The sequence below is a fragment of the Stenella coeruleoalba genome, assembly GCF_951394435.1.
Source record: "Stenella coeruleoalba genome assembly, chromosome: 13".
Taxonomy (NCBI): Eukaryota; Metazoa; Chordata; class Mammalia; order Artiodactyla; family Delphinidae; genus Stenella; species Stenella coeruleoalba.
In genome coordinates this window covers 44,072,251-44,089,576 of record NC_137159.1, presented here as the reverse complement: position 1 = coordinate 44,089,576, position 17,326 = coordinate 44,072,251, and the positions used below count along the sequence as shown (strand labels likewise).

Here is a 17,326-nt window from a genome sequence, read left to right as displayed (position 1 = left end):
TTTTTTTGTTTTGGAAAATAATGGTTAATTACTATATAATTTTTATGTTAACATGGAGTGGATTGAGTATTATTTTTAAATGAATTAATAAATACTTTTAAAATTCTTAGTTTTGATTTCAAATATAGTAAATTCCAGTAAAGAGAATACACATTAAATAATCCTCATTAATCTTCAAGAGTAAAGAAGGGTCTTGAGACCAAAAAGATTGAGAACCACAATTTTAGATGGAACACAAATACAAAAAAACCCTGCTACCAAGAAGTGGAATAGCAGCAACAGCAAACCTAAAACTAAAAATTATGATCCCTAGATTCATTCATCTAGAAAGTTCCCAGTTTATGATTCCACAAGTGAAATGTTTCCTGAATTTAAAATGGCAGGTTAGGTGACGTAAGGAGAAGAAATAATTATCCAGCCTTACCCCAATCCTTACCATTTATGGGTTAAAGAAGACCTCTTGTACTACCTCTAAATGAAAACGAAACATTACAGAGTAATTAAAAGAAGCAAATGCTTAAACAGTCTTGGTTCAAGATGAAAAAACACAAAGCATTAGAAAAATAAAAATAGTATTTAAAAAAGTAAAAGTTTGGATCTTATTTAGTAGAAACAGTGAAAAATTAAAAAGCATTCTGTCATATATAAGGTTAACATAAAGCACCATCAGACAGCAGAGACCTAGAGGTGTTGCAGCTTCCAAGCCCACAGAAGCCAATACATAAAAAAGAGAAACATGGAACTGGGCCAGTCCTAAGAGTCTCCTTGGAATCTTAGCAAAGTTTGAATAGAACTAATAGAGAAAAAAGAAAACTCCAAAGACCTTTCTAGTTTTGATTTCTAGTTTTGGTTGTCGCATTTTTGAAGAGAGAAACACTGAAAAAGTCATTGGATCTCATGAAACCTCAGGAAGCAGTAAGGCAAATGTTATATATTATAAGGAGAAAAATCAATTTCCAATTGATCCTATATAATAAAAGTTCCAGGTACAAACCTCTTGTTGCAGCCTTTTTAGTTCTATTTCCATTTGCTCAAGTTCTTGTTTACAGTCCAACAACTGTTCAGTCTTTTCCTCCCTTAAATGCAAAAAATATTTATTGAATAATAAACTTAATGCTTTGAAAACTATGATCATCATCTGTATCAATACAAATTTATTGTCATTACTAAACATCTAGTTTAACATAGTACTGGCCATAACCCCAACCTAGGGAAAAAGATAAAGAAATTGGTATTAGGAATTTATATGACTGGATGTCGTAATACTCTCCCAAGGCTAAGAACCTCAGTGACTAATGTCCTCATAGTTCATAAGGTAGCTTCTCTCTCTTCATCTTTTCTGCCATCCCCCAATTCTCACTCTCCTTTAGCTATTTCTCCCTCTCTGCCTAGTCAAAGACAAATAAGCTGGAAGAGTTTTTATGAAAGGCAATATTATCTGGGTCTGAGACTTCTAACAGTCTCCAAACTATTTTTTTTTATAAATTTATTTATTTATTTTTGGCTGTGTTGGGTCTTAGTTGCTGCGCGCGGGCTTTCTCTAGCTGTGGCGAGCGGGGGTTCTCTTTGTTGCGGTGTGTGGGCTTCTCATTGCGGTGGCTTCTCTTGTTGCGGAGCACAGGCTCTATGCGCGCGGGCTTCAGTAGTTGTGGCTCGGGGGGCTCTAGAGCGCAGGCTCAGTAGTTGTGGCTTGCGGGCTTAGTTGCTCCGTGGCATGTGGGATCTTCCCGCACCAGGGCTGGAACCCGTGTCCCCTGAATTGGCAGGCAGATTCTTAACCACTGCGCCACCAGGGAAGCCCCAAACTATTTTCAACATTTACAACAACCTAAAGAAAATGATACACTGCCACAGATACCTAATACATTTTTGACCGGAGACGTATTACAGCTACAGGAGTTAGTTACTGCAAAAATCCCCCTGCTAAAATCTTTATCTCTATTGGTTTCTTCCCTGTAGTCCAGACATCTTTGTATTTCTCCTACTATACACTTTTTTCTTTTTAAATTGCTTTACTTCTAACTCCCATTTTCTATCTCCCCTCCAGAGCCAAGCTTCTCAAAGTTAAGTCTCCACTCACTATCTCTACTTGTCCATCTTCTGTTCTTAAATAATAAAAAGTAATTGTTCATTATGTAAAACAATCTGCTTCTAACATCTTATACCTGCTTAGGTTTAAAATTTTTTTTCACCAGAAAAATTTTTTATTGAAGTATACTTGACACACAATGTTATGTAAGTTATGGATATACACTACAGTGATTCAAAATTTTTAAGTTATACTCCATAAAATATTGGCTATATTCCCTGTGCTGTATGTACACAATATATCCTGTAGCTTACTTTATACATAAGTTGTACCTCTTAATCCCCTACTCTTATACTGCCCCTCCCCCTTCCCTCTACCAATTGGTAACCACTGGTTTGTTCCCTGTATCTATGAGTCTGTTTCTTTCTTGTTACATTCACTAGTTTATTTTATTTTTTAGATTCGACATATAAGTGACATCATACAGTATTTGTCTTTCTCTGTCTGACTTATTTCACTTAGCATAATACCCTCCAAGTCCATCCATGTTGTTTTAAATGGCAACATTTCATTTTTTATGGCTGCGTAGCACTCCATTCTATGTATACATACCACATGTTCTTTTTTTTTTAACATCTTTATTGGAGCATAACTGCTTTACAATGGTGTTAGTTTCTGCTTTATACCAAAGTGAATCAGTTATACATATACATATATCCCCATATCTCCTCCCTCTTGTGTCTCCCTCCCTCCCACCCCTCTAGGTGCTCACAAAGCACTGAGCTAATCTCCCTGAGCTATGCAGCTGCTTCCCACCAGCTATCTATTTTACATTTGGTAGTGTATATATGTTCATGCCACTCTCTCACTTTGTCCCAGCTTACCCTCCCCCTCCCTGTATCCTCAAGTCCATTCTCTAGTAGGTATGTGTCTTTATTCCAGTCTTGCCCCTAGGTTCATGACCACTTTTTTTTTGTTTTGTAGATTCCATATATATGTATTAGCATACAGTATTTGTTTTTCTCTTTCTGACTTACTTCACTCTGTATGACAGACTAGGTCCATCCACCTCACTACAAATGACTCAATTTCGTTTCTTTATATGGCTGAGTAATATTCCATTGTATATATGTGCCACATCTTCTTTATCCATTCACCTGTTGATGGACACTTAGGTTGCTTCCATGTCCTGGCTATTATAAACAGAGCTACAATGAACATTGTGGTACATGAATCTTCTTTTTGAATTATGGTTTTCTCAGGGTATATGCCCAGTAGTGGGATTGCTGGGTCATATGGTAGTTCTATTTTTAGTTTTTTAAGGAACTTCCATACTGTTCTCCACAGTGGCTGTATCAATTTACATTCCCACCAACAGTGCAAGAGGGTTCCCTTTTCTCTACACCCTCTCCAGCATATATTGTGTGTAGATTTTTTGAGGATGGCCATTCTGACCAGTGTGAGATGATATCTCATTGTGGCTTTGATTTGCATTTCTCTAATGATTAATGATGTTCAGCATTCTTTCATGTGTTTGTTGACAATCTGTACATCTTCTTTGGAGAAATGTCTATTTAGGTCTTCTGCCCATTTTTGGACTGGGTTGTTTGTTTTTGTGATATTGAGCTGCATAAACTGCTTGTAAATTTTGGAGATTAATCCTCTGTCAGTTGCTTCATTTGTAAATATTTTCTCCCATTCTGAGGGTTGTCTTTTCGTCTTGTTTATGGTTTCCTTTGCTGTGCAAAAGCTTTTGAGTTTCATTAGGTCCTATTTGTTTATTTTTGTTTTTATTTCCATTTCTCTAGGAGGTGGGTCAGAAGGATCTTGCTGTGATTTATGTCATAGAGTGTTCTCCTATGCTTTCCTCTAAGAGTTTGATAGTGTCTGGCCTTACATTTAGGTCTTTAATCCATTTTGAGTTTATTTTTGTGTATGGTGTTAGGGAGTGTTCTAATTACATTCTTTTACATGTAGCTGTCCAGTTTTCCCAGCACCACTTATTGAAGAGGCTGTCTTTTCTCCACTGTATATTCTTGCCTCCTTTATGAAAGATAAGGTGACCATATATGCGTGGGTTTATCTCTGGGATTTCTATCCTGTCCCATTGATCTATATTTCTGTTTTTGTGCCAATACCATACTGTCTTGATTACTGTAGCATTGTAGTATACTCTGAAGTCAGGGGGCCTGATTCCTCCAGCTCTGTTTTTCTTTCTCAAGATTGCTTTGGCTATTCGGGGTCTTTTGTGTTTCCATACAAACTGTAAAATTTTTTGTTCTAGTTCTGTGAAAAATGCCATTGGTTGTTTGATAGGGATTGCACTGAATCTGTAGATTGCTTTGGGTAGTATAGTCATTTTCACAATGTTGATTCTTCCAATCCACGAACATGGTATATCTGTCCCTCTGTTTGTATAATCTTTAATTTCTTGCATCAGTGTCTTATAGTTTTCTGCATACATGTCTTTTGTTTCCTTAGGTAGGTTTATTCCTAGATATTTTATTCTTTTTGTTCCAAGGGTAAAAGGGAGTGTTTTCTTAATTGCACTTTCAGATTTTTCATCATTAGTGTATAGGAATGCAAGAGATTTCTGTGCATTAATTTTGTATCCTGCTACTTTACCAAATTCATTGATTAGCTCTAGTAGTTTTCTGGTAGCATCTTTAGGATTCTCTATGTGTAGTATCATGTCATCTGCAAACAGTGACAGCCTTACTTCTTCTTTTCCGATTTGTATTCCTTTTATTTCTTTTTCTTCTCTAATTGCTGTGGCTAAAACTTCCCAATCTATGTTGAATAAGAGTGGTGAGAGTGGGCAACCGTGTCTTGCTCCTAATCTTAGTGGAAATGGTTTCAGTTTTTCACCATTGAGAACGATGTTGGCTGTGGGTTTGTCACATATGTCCTTTATTATGTTCAGGTAAGTTCCCTCTATGTCTACTTTCTGGAGGGTTTTTATCATAAATGGGTGTTGAATTTATCGAAAGCTTTCTCTGCATCTATTGAGATGACCATATGGTTTTTCTCCTTGAATTTGTTAATATGGTGTATCACATTGATTGATTTGCGTATATTGAAGAATCTTTGCATTCCTGGGATAAACCCCACTTGATCATGGTGTATGATCCTTTTAATGTGCTGTTGGATTCTGTTTGCTAGTATTTTGTTGAGGATTTTTGCATCTATGTTCATCAGTGATATTGGCCTGTAGTTTTCTTTCTTTGTGACATCTTTGTCTGGTTTTGGTATCAGGGTGATGGTGGCCTTGTAGAATGAGTTTGGGAGTGTACCTCCCTCTGCTATATTTTTGAAGAGTTTGAGAAGGATAGGTGTTAGCTCTTCTCTAAATGTTTGATAGAGTATGCCTGTGAAGCCATCGGGTCCTGGGCTTTTGTTTGTTGGAAGATTTTTAATCACAGTTTCAATTTCAGTGCTTGTGATTGGTCTGTTCATATTTTCTATTTCTTCCTGGTTCAGTCTTGGAAGGTTGTGCATTTCTAAGAATTTGTCCATTTCTTCCAGGTTGTCCATTTTACTGGCATATAGTTGCTTGCAGTAATCTCTCATGATCCTTTGTATTTCTGCAGTGTCAGTTGTTACTTCTTTTTGATTTCTAATTCTCTTGATTTGAGTCTTCTCCCTTTTTTTCTTGATGAGTCTGGCTAATGGTTTATCAATTTTGTTTATCTTCTTAAAGAACCAGCTTTTAGTTTTATTGATCTTTGCTATCGTTTTCTTCATTTCTTTTTCATTTATTTCGGATCTGATCTTTATGATTTCTTTCCTTCTTCTAACTTTGGGGTTTTTTTTTTCTTCTTTCTCTAATTGCTTTAGGTGTGAGGTTAGGTTGTTTATTTGAGATGTTTCTTGTGTCTTAAGGTAGGACTGTATTGCTATAAACTTCCCTCTTAGAACTGCTTTTACTGCAGCCCATAGGTTTTGTGTCTTCGCATTTTCATCATCATTTGTTTCTAGGTATTTTTTGATTTCCTCTTTGATTTCTTCAGTGATCACTTCATTATTAAGTAGTGTATTGTTTAGCTTCCATGTGTTTGTATTTTTTACAGACTTTTTCCTGTAATTGATATCTAGTCTCATAGCACTGTGGTCGGACAACATACCTGATACGATTTCAATTTTCTTAAATTTACCAAGGCTTGATTTGTGACCCAAGATATGATCTATCCTGGAGAATGTTCCATGAGCACTTGAGAAGAAAGTGTATTCTGTTGTTTTTGGATGGAATGTCCTGTAAATATCAATTAAGTCCATCTTGTTTAATGTATCATTTAAAGCTTGTGTTTCCTTATTTATTTTTATTTTGGATGATCTGTCCATTGGTGAAAGTGGGGTGTTAAAGTCCCTACTATGATTGTGTTACTGTCGATTTCCCCTTTTATGGCCGTTAGTATTTGCCTTATGTACTGACGTGCTCCTACGTTGGGTGCATAAATATTTACAATTGTTATATCTTCTTCTTAGATTGATCCCTTGATCATTATGTAGTGTCCTTCTTTTTCTCTTGTAACAGTCTTTGTTTTAAAGTCTATTTTGTCTGATATGAGAATTGCTACTGCAGCTTTCTTTTGATTTCCATTTGCATGGAATATCTTTTTCCATCCCCTCACTTTCAGTCTGTATGTGTCCCTAGGTCTGAAGTGGGTTTCTTGTAGACAGCATATATATGGGTCTTGTTTTTGTATCCATTCAGCCAGTCTATGTCTTTTGGTTGGAGCATTTAATCCATTTACATTTAAGGTAATTATCGATATGTATGTTCCTATTCCCATTTTCTTAATTGTTTAGGGTTTGTTATTGTAGGTCTTTTCTTTCTCTTGTGTTTATATCACATATTCTTAATCCATTCATCTGCTGATGGACACTTAGGTTGCTACCATATCTTGGCAAGTGTAAGTAATGCTACTATGAACACTGGGGTGCATGTATCTTTTTGAACACCACATTAACAAACTGAAAAAGAAAAACCATATGATCATCTTGATAGATGCAGAAAAAGCTTTTCACAAAAGTCAACACCCATTTAGAATAAAAACTCTGCAGAAAGTGGGCATAGAGGGACCATACCGCAACATAATAAAGGCTATATATGACAAACCCACAGCTAAAATCATACTCAACGGTGATAAGCTGAAAGCATTTCCATGAAGATCAATAGTAAGACAAGGATGTCCATTCTCACCACTTTTTTCAACATAGTATTGAAGTCCTAGCCACAGCAATCAGATAAGAAAAAGAAATAAAAGGAATACAAATTGGAAAGGAAGAATGAAAACTGTCACTATTGGGAGATGACATGACACTATGGATGAAAGCGAGCAGGACCCTGTGGGACCCTCCCAGGTGCAAGTCCTTTTCATGTCCCCTGTTTCTTGTTTGTAGGAAATAGGCTTCATTCAGCCTCCTGACACTCCCTGAGTTCCAAAGGGCAGATTCAAACAGTTGCTAATCAGGGAAGGAAGGGAATGTAGAAACAAAGGAGGAATAGTCAAGAAACAGCTGTGCAGCAATAAAGCAGGGTCCTGATGCCTCCTAAAGGAATATACATAAAAATACCTTTGAGTTCTCCTACAGGAACTAAGGCCCCCACCCAGGTGGAGGATGGTCACTTCAGGCTGAGCAGAAGATTCTTGGAATACCACCCTGTTACCTCACCACCAACCAATCAGAAGAGAGTGTGCACACAGGAGAAGATAACAAGACTCTGATCACCTCCAAAATTATTCTCCTTTTAAAAACTTTCATGGTCAAGCAGAATCTTCAGAGTTGGTTTTTGGACACAAGTCTACCTTCTCCCCAGGTTGCTAGCCTCCTGAATAAAGCAACCTTTCTTTTCCAACCAATACTTTTCTCTCAAGTACTGGCCTTCAAACAGTGAGCAGCTGAACCTAAGTTCGGCAACACAGATAGGAAATCCTAAAGATGTAACCAGAAACTACTAGAGCTCACCAACAAATTCAGTAAAGTTGCAGGATACTAAATTAATATACAGAAATCTGTTGAATTTCTACACACTAACATTAAACTATTTGAAAGAGAAATTAAGGAAACAATCCCATTTACCATCACATCAAAAAGAATAAGATATCTAGGAATAAACCTACCCAAGGAGGTAAAGGACCCATACTCAGAAAACTATAAGACACTGATGAAAGAAACTGAACAACACAAACAGAAGGAAAGATATACTGTGTTCTTGGATTGGAAGAATTCATACTGTTAAAATGGCCATACTAACCAAGGCAATCTACAGATTCAATGCAAACCCTATCAAAATACCAATGGCATTTTTCACAGAACTAGATTAAATAATCTTAAAAATTGTATGGAAACACAAAAAGACCCAAATAGCCAAAAGAGTCATGAGAAAGAAGAACAGAGATGGAGGAATCACGTGCTCTCACTTCAGGCTACACTACAAAGCTCCTGTAATTAAAACAGTATGACACTGGCACAAAAACAGACAATAGATCAATGGAACAGAATAGGAAGCCCAGAAATAAACCCACACATTTATGGTTAATTAATCTACAACAAAGGAGGCAAGAATATACAGTGGAGAAAGACAGTCTCTTTACTAAGTTATGCTGGGAAAACTGGAGAGCTACATGTAAAATAATGAAATTAGAACATTCTCTAACACCATACACAAAAATAAACTCAAAATGGATTAAGACCTAAATGCAAAACCAGAAACCATAAAACGCCTAGAAGAAAACATAGGCAGAACATTCTTTGAAATAAATCATAGCAATATTTTTTTTGATCAGTCTCCTAAAGCAAAAGAAATAAAAGCAAAAATAAAAAAATGGGACCTAATTAAACTTAAAACCTTTTTGCACAGCAAAAACAAAACGACAGGGACTTCCCTCGTGGCAAAGTGGCTAGGAATCCACCTGCCAATGCAGGGTACACGGGTTTGAGCCCTGGTCCAGGAAGATCCCACTTGCCGAGCCCATGCGCCACAACTACTGAGCCTGGGTTCTAGAGCCCACGAGCTGCAACTTCTGAAGCCCACGTGCCTACATCCCGTGCTCTGCCACAAGAGAAGCTACCGCACCACAATGAGGAGTAGCTCCCGCTTGCTACAACTAGAGAAAGCCTGTTTATTAATAAATAAATAAATTAATTAATTAAAAAACAAAACTAAACAAAAAACCCCAACTTCATTGAATGAATGGGAGAAAATTTTGTAAATGATATGACTGATAAGGGGTTAATATCCAAAATATATAAACAGTTCATACAACTCAACATCAAAAAAGCAAACACCCCAATTAAAAAATGGGCAGAAGACCTGAATAGACATTTTTCCAAAGAGGATATGAAGATGGCCAACAGACACAATAAAGGATGTTCAACATCACTAATAATCAGGGAAATGCAAATCAAAACCACAATGAAATACCGCCTTACATCTGTCAGAACAGCTACCATCAAAACGAACACAAATAACAAATGTTGCTGAGGATGTGGAGAAAAGGGTACCCTCATACACTGTTGGTGGGAATGTAAATTGGTGCAGCCACTGTGGAGAACACTACGGGGGGTTCTCAAAAAACTAAAAATAGAACTACCATATGACCCAGCAATTCCACTCCTGGATATATATCTGGAAAAAAAAGCAACAAAACACTAATTCGAAAAGATACATGCATCTGCTTACATTTTTTAAAAAACCCTAATTTTGAATGGAGAAATATTCCCATTGAGAGAGGAACCATAATTTATTTATTTAAGTGGATTCCAATTTTCACTGTAATGAACAATGTTTTGGCAAATAAAATCATTACACATAAAGCCCTGTATATTTCAGGACAGATTTCTTTTGTTTTGTTTTTTTAAAGTTTTAATTTTTAATTTATTTTTGGCTGTTCGGTCTTCGTTGCTGCGTGAGGGCTTTCTCTAGTTGTGGCGAGCGGGGTCTACTCTTCATTGCAGTGCGCGGGCTTCTCCTTGCGGTGGCTTCTCTTGCTGTGGAGCACGGGCTCTAGGCGCGCGGGTTTCAGTAGTTGTGGAATGTGGTTTCTAGAGCGCAGGCTCAGTAGTTGTGGCACAGGGGCTTACGTGCTCTGCGGCATGTGGGATCTTCCCAGACCAGGGATCAAACCCGTGTCCCCTGCATTGGCAGGTGGATTCTTTTTTTTTTTTTTGCAGTACGCGGGCCTCTCACTGTTGTGGCCTCTCCCGTTGCGGAGCACAGGCTCAGTGGCCATGGCTCACAGGCGCAGCCGCTCCACGGCATGTGGGATCTTCCCGGCCCGGGGCACGAACCCGTGTCCCCTGCATCGGCAGGCGGACTCTCAACCCCTGCGCCACCAGGGGAGCCCTGGCAGGTGGATTCTTATCCACTGCGCCACCAGGGAAGTCCCCAGGACAGATTTCTAAAAGTACATTACATGTTTAAAGGTCCTTGGTATATACTGTCAAACTGCCCTGCAGAAAGTTCATTACAAATTTAAAATGCAACTAGCAGAGGATAAAAGAGCCTATATGTGAAACAATTTAACAACTGAAAAATGCCATGTTATTGTTCTAGTTTGAATTTATTTGAATACCAGGAAAGGCTAATTTTATTTTCTTATGACTGTACCATTAAAATTTCTTCTGATGAAAAGCTATTACATTTTGTGCTTTATAAGATATTTCTTACAAATATTTCTTTACAGGTTGTTAAATGCTTTTTTAAAAATTAAAAACAAATTTTTTATTGTGGTAACATATATATAACATAATATTGCAATTTTAAGTGTACAGTTCAGCAGCATTAGTTACATTTACAGTGTTGTTAAACTATCACGACTATGTATCCCCAAAACTTTTTCATCACTCCAAAGAGAAATTCTATACTCATTAAGCAGTAACTCTCTAATCTACTTTCTGTCTCTCCCAATATGCCTATTAAAGATATTTCACTTAAGTGGAATTATTCAATATTTGTCCTTTGTACCTGGCTTATCTCACTTAGCAAGTTGTTTCTATGGCTCATCCATGTTGTAGCAGCTAACAAAATTTCATCTTTTATGGCTGAATAATATTCCATTGTGCCTAAAGCACATTTTGTTTATCCATCTGTTCATGGCCATTTGGATTGTTTCCACCTTTTGTCTACTGGGAGTAATGCTACAATGAACATTGGCATACCAGTATCTGTTTGAGTGTCCGTTTTCAATTTTAGTGGGATATACCTAGGTGTGGAATTGCTGGGTCATATAAAAATTCTATAGTTAACTTTTTGAGGAATATTCCAATCCTTTGGGCTTCCCTGGTGGCACAGCGGTTGAGAATCCGCCTGCCAGTGCAGGGGATACGAGTTCGATTCCTGGTCCAGGAAGATCCCACATGCCGTGGAGCAACTAAGCCCTTGCACCACAACTACTGAGCCTTTGCTCTAGAGCCAGTGAACCACAACTACTGAGCTCATGTGCTACAACTGAAGCCCATGTGCCTAGAGCCCTTGCTCCACAACAAGAAAAGCCACCACGATGAGAAGCCCGTGCACCGCAACGAAGAGTAGCCCTCGCTCGCCCCAACTAGAGAAAGCCCGCACACAGCAAGGAAGACCCAACACAGCCAAAAATAAATAAATAAAATAAATAAAAATTTTTTAAAAACCCTCAAACTATTAAAAAAATTTCAATGCTTTTAATTTTACTTTTTTTTAAAAGTTTACCTAGGAACTCAATTTAAAAATGGACAAAGGATCTGAATAAACATGTCTCCAAAGAAGATATACAAGTGGCAAATAAGCACATGAAAAGACACTCAACAGGACTTCCCTGGTGGCGCAGGGGTTAAGAATCCACCTGCCGGGCTTCCCTGGTGGCGCAGTGGTTGAGAGTCCGCCTGCCGATGCAGGGGATGCGGGTTCGTGCCCCGGTCCAGGAAGATCCCACATGCCGCGGAGCGGCTGGGACCGTGAGCCATGGCTGCTGAGCCTGCGCGTCTGGAGCCTGTGCTCCGCAACAGGAGAGGCCACAGCAGTAAGAGGCCCGCGTACCGCAAAAAAAAAAAAAAAAAAAAGAATCCACCTGCCAATGCAGGGGACAAGGGTTCGAGCCCTAGCCCAGGAAGAACCGATATGCTGCAGAGCAACTAAACCCGTGCGTCACAACTACTGAGCTTGTGCTCTAGAGCCCGCGATCCACAACTACTGAGCCCACATGCCACAACTACTGAAGTCTGCGCGCCTGGAGCCCATGCTCCGCAACAAAAGAAGCCACCACAATGAGAAGACCCCACACTGTAACAAAGAGTAGCCCCCGCTCACTGCAACTAGAGAAAGCCTGTGGGTCAGCAACAAAGATCCAATGTAGCCAAAAATAAATAAATAAATTTATTAAGAAAAAAGATACTCAACATTATTAGTCATCAGGGAACTGGAAGTCAAACCACAATGAGGTATCACTCCACACCCACTAGGATGGCTATAATCAAAAAGGTGTATAATAACAGGTATTGGTGAGGATATCAAGATGCTGGAGCCCTCATACATTGTGGGTGGGGATGTAAAATGGTGCAGCCAAATAGTTCGACAGTTCCTCAAAAGGTTAAACATAGAGGTACTATATGACCCAGCATTTCCACTTCTCAGTAAATACCCAAGAGAAATGAAAATATATGTATACACAAAAATGTGTACATGAATGTTCATAGGAGCATTATTTAAACAGCCAAAAAGTAGAAACAATCCAAATGTCCATCAACTCATAAATGAGTAACCAAAATGTGGTATATCCATGTGAGAGAATATTATTCAACCATAAAAAGGAATGAAGTACTGCTATATGGTACAACATGGATGAACCCTGACAACATTATGCTAAGTGAAAGAAGTCAGTCACAAAAGGCCACATAATATATGAATCCATTTATATGAAATGTCCAGAATAGGCAGATCTATATAACTAGAAAATGTATTAGTGGTCCTGAGGAGCTGAGGGCAAAGAGGGATGGACAGTGACTGTTGATGGGTATGGAGTTTCCTTTTGGGGTGATGAAAATGTCTTGAAATTAGACAGCATGTGATGGTTGCAGAATTCTAAATAAACTAAAAATCACTGAATCGTACACTTTAAAAGGATAAATTTCCTGATATACAAACTAGATCTCAATAAAACTGTGTTTTTTAAAAAGCATTTGTGTGAGAGAAAAACTCTTTGGGAACATGGGATCCATGGAGACAGAGAGTATTATTAAAGGAAGCCTTTGATAGTGGTAACTGCCGCTTAGAAGTGAAATTTATAAGGAATTACTTCTTGTTCTATCCAAATTGCAAATTATACTTTTACTCTGTATGTTAATAAATCCAAAGCAATTATATTATGATGTACCACCCACAAGTATGGTGTTAGTTAATTTGCATGTTCTCATTACAATTATTTATTTGCATTAGGTATAAGGCAACCTGAACTAAATTTATCCACCATGATTCCATACTTCATCACTTTAGTAAAGATCTATCCCAACAAAAACACTTAAATGTTAATAGAAGAAATCTATGAAGGGACACATTTTCAAAGGACAACGAAGATATGAGATGGTATTTGATGTAATGCTAGTTACTGGGAATACTTGCTATATCTGGCATATTTATTTACTCATTAAAACTATTCATTTACATTTTCCAATCAGCGTATGAGACCAAATTTTACTAATGTCTCTAAGTTGCTTGGAATTTTAATAATGCTATGCCCAAGTAAATTTTATTTTAAAATCAAATTCTAATATAGTGCAAAATGTTAAATGAATTCACAGCCATCACTGCAGTTCTAATTGCATGCTTTATCTAAAGACTGGAGAAGATTGTGCTAAATTATATGGAACCAACTAGTGCTCACTGTTTAGGCTATCCATTAACTGCCAGTCAAACTAATAACAGCAATCTCTTCCCTAATTTTCATGGTGCAGCTGTTTATAGAATATCCTGGGCGTGTTCACTTCAATAGATACATAATAATGCAGACATTCACAATGAAAGCTGTATTTTTTTGTTTTCAAATTTCCCTATGGACTGTACATTTTTTCTACCTTGCATATTCAACCACTTTCTTAAACTAACCGCTTTAAACAATCAGTAAATAAACTTAATTGCTATATTGTGGTTTTAAATTTAAAATCTACACTCCAAAGCCCAAAATCCAGGAAGACAAACCAAAAAAGAAAAAGGAAAGAAAGAAAGAAAAAAAGCCTAAAATACAAAACTCCTTTGTTCTTTTAAACTGCAATACAGAAAATCTCCAGCAGAGACTGGTTATTTCTTTCCATGTGATTTACCAAGGAATGCCTATGTGACATTTATACTGACTTTCCTGTAATGATCTTTGAAAGTTAAATAGATATTAATTTCATCAGCACTAACCAACCAGAATATTTACCATTTCTAAGTATTGATACATGACTCAGGCATTTCAATTACTCAATGCAGAAGATACACAAAATTATTTTTTTGTAATACTGTATACCAAAAATTCAGTTTTTTAGAACATTAATTTAAAAAAAGCTAAACTTATTGATCTGTATCAGTGGTTGCCAGTGTTTTGGATTTCAAGAAATTAAAAAATTAAGCAGACCTCAATTTGTTAAGGAAAAACATTATGAAAGAAAGGACATCCTAACACTAGAAAAATAGGGCATGCTTTAAACTGATACAGAATAAAGGGCATCCTTTAAATTGATAAGATTTAGCATTAATAAAACCTTATGTCAGTCTACTTATTTTTCTCACTTTGGCAAATACTACCAAAAACATTGACACAGCCTAGCAACTGGGAACCACGCGTCCATATTCCATAAGCCTAAAAACATTGTTTAGATCACCTTTGCAACTATATAAATTCAACAAGCCTTGAAAAGCAACAACTTACAATTCCTGCCTAAGCCTTCTTATCTTGGCCTTAGCATCTGCCAGTTCCACTGACAGATGTTGTCGACTTTCTGTTCGCTTCATGCCTGGAGAACCACAAGGTGACTGTGCAGATGAAGAGGCATGGGGTGGAAAATGAAGACCATCCCGCTCTTCAGAGAGTTCAACGATAGTCTAAGGAAATAGAGAAATAAATCACAGAATCACTTTTAGTATTTTACGTATCAGAGAACCAAACACATCAAAACTAGTCACTAAGTCTAAGTATTATACTGCAACATCAAAAAAGAATTCTTTGGTCAAAAATAACTTTGTCATATTTAGCTGTCATTTTTTTAAGTTTTATTCAACAGTAGATGGATGAGCTATTTAGTAGATAACACAAGAACAAGACTTAATACTTCTTTCCCTTCCCAGTGTTTTAACAAAAAAAAGTAAATTGTGGTAAAATAAGAACAGATAGCAACTGTTGGAAAGGCATAAAAGACTTGTTGACATAGTAAAGAAATTAACTCAAGAGTGATGTGTCTATAATTGTGCTGTCCAACATGGTAACCAGTAGCACAAGTGGCTAATCTCAAAGTTAAAGAGTTAAAAATACAGTTCCTTAGTCACATTAGCCACACTTCAAGAGCACAACAGCCGCAAGTAGCTAGTGGTTACCGCACTGGACAGTGCAGAATTACAATCTTGCCATTCTTGCAGAATTGGACAACACGCCTCTAGAATTGTAAATAGAAACCTCAGAGGGACCTAAAAAAAACCTCAGAAGTTTAGTTCAACCTCTTAATTCTGCAGCTAAGGTAACTGAGGCACAGAGACTGATTTGCCCATGATCTCACAACTAGTTCATAGCAATGCCAAGACTCCAGACCAGTCTCTTCACTCCATACCCTATGCTCTCTCTTACAATACTAGTTCTAATCTGCTTCCCATCTCAAAGCTTAACTTTATTCCTTTCTCTAGAGACCCACCATGGGACACAAATCTTCTATTTATCCTAAATCTGAACTTTAAGGGCTATTTAACCTACATGTATCTCAATCATATTCCTCCATTCCCCTAATTTTCCTCTTATTGGAAAATTCTCTTATTCTAAACCACTTTCTCAGATTTTCTTTCAAACTTCCCAGGCAAACAGAAATTGTCTTTGGTAGACATTTCATCTGTCCTTCTGCTCCAGATGGAATGGGTAGAGTTACACCTCAGGAACATGAAATCACCATCCTCACTTTGTCTCTCATCACCAAGTCTTACAATGCCCTCATTGAATCATTACTTTTCTTCTTCTTTTTTTAAACCACCCATCAGAATTCATTTCTTTATCCTTGCAATACATTTGAGCACAAATCAAGGTCTGTCCAACTACTGCTTTCACAGATTCCAGTATTCCTACTGATAAACCTCAGAATATGACCTCCCAGTTCCCTTTCTCTCTACAACTCCACATCCACTTCCAATCCAATACATACAGGCTTCTCCAGTGAAAGAACCATTCCTCTCTTGCGCCATATCACCATTCCTATGCCTGAACCTCTAATCACTCAGTTCCCCCTTTTTGCCCAGTCAAATATATTATTCTTGGTTACCCTAGAGTTTCTACTCAGCCTGGAACTAAAATTAGGCTGTTAAATGTCACCCTTACTTTCTAATTTAACACCACCATGCCATTCTTTTTTTTTTTTTTTTTTTTGCGGTATGCGGGTCTTCTCACCACTGTGGCCTCTCCCGCTGCAGAGCACAGGCTCCGGACACGCAGGCTCAGCGGCCATGGCTCACGGGCCCAGCCGCTCCGCGGCATGTGGGATCTTCCCGGACCGGGGCACGAACCCGTGTCCCCTGCATCGGCAGGCGGACTCTCAACCACTGCGCCACCAGGGAAGCCCACCATGCCATTCTTTGACCATGGCTCACTCTTTGAGGAAAAAACAAAAGGGAACTAATATTTATAGAATCCCTAGCTAGGGGATTTTCCAACAAGATCTTAACCAATACTATAATTGGCAATAGAGGCTTTACATCTATTTTAGACATAAGGAAACTGAGGTGCATATAGATTAAATAACTTAACCAAAGTTACATATCTAATGGTTAGGTATAACAGGAGTTCAAATTCAAGTCTGACTCAAACACTATGTCATTTTCCTTACCTACCATCAGTTTTTCTATTTCTGCTCCAAGGTGATAAAGAACTCTAAAAAACAAAACAAACCAAAAAAAATATACAGCCCTACTACAGAAATTGCCATCCACTTTCAATTAAGCTCTTTCCAATGCCCATCAATTCGTTTATTGAAAATCTTGATGATTTCCTGGCAAAATTTTCCCACAATGGCTGTTGTAAATATATTCCCTTTTCTCTACATAAGCCCCCAACTACAAACTGCTATCATCACTTCCAACAAATGACC

General features: G+C 37.7%; 1 protein-coding gene across 5 annotated transcripts in view; it reads right to left on the bottom strand.

Annotated features, from left to right (window-relative positions):
* The window catches only part of CCDC88A (coiled-coil domain containing 88A), a 190,799-nt gene that overhangs the window by 54,756 nt on the left and 118,717 nt on the right, over positions 1-17,326 (bottom strand). For all 5 annotated transcript variants that reach the window (XM_079940521.1, XM_079940522.1, XM_079940523.1 and 2 more), the window contains 2 exons: positions 14,917-15,089; positions 995-1,076 (listed from right to left, as the gene is read on the bottom strand). In XM_079940521.1, coding sequence (XP_079796647.1) covers positions 995-1,076; positions 14,917-15,089 — 255 coding nt within the window. The remainder of the gene's footprint in view (positions 1-994; positions 1,077-14,916; positions 15,090-17,326) is intronic.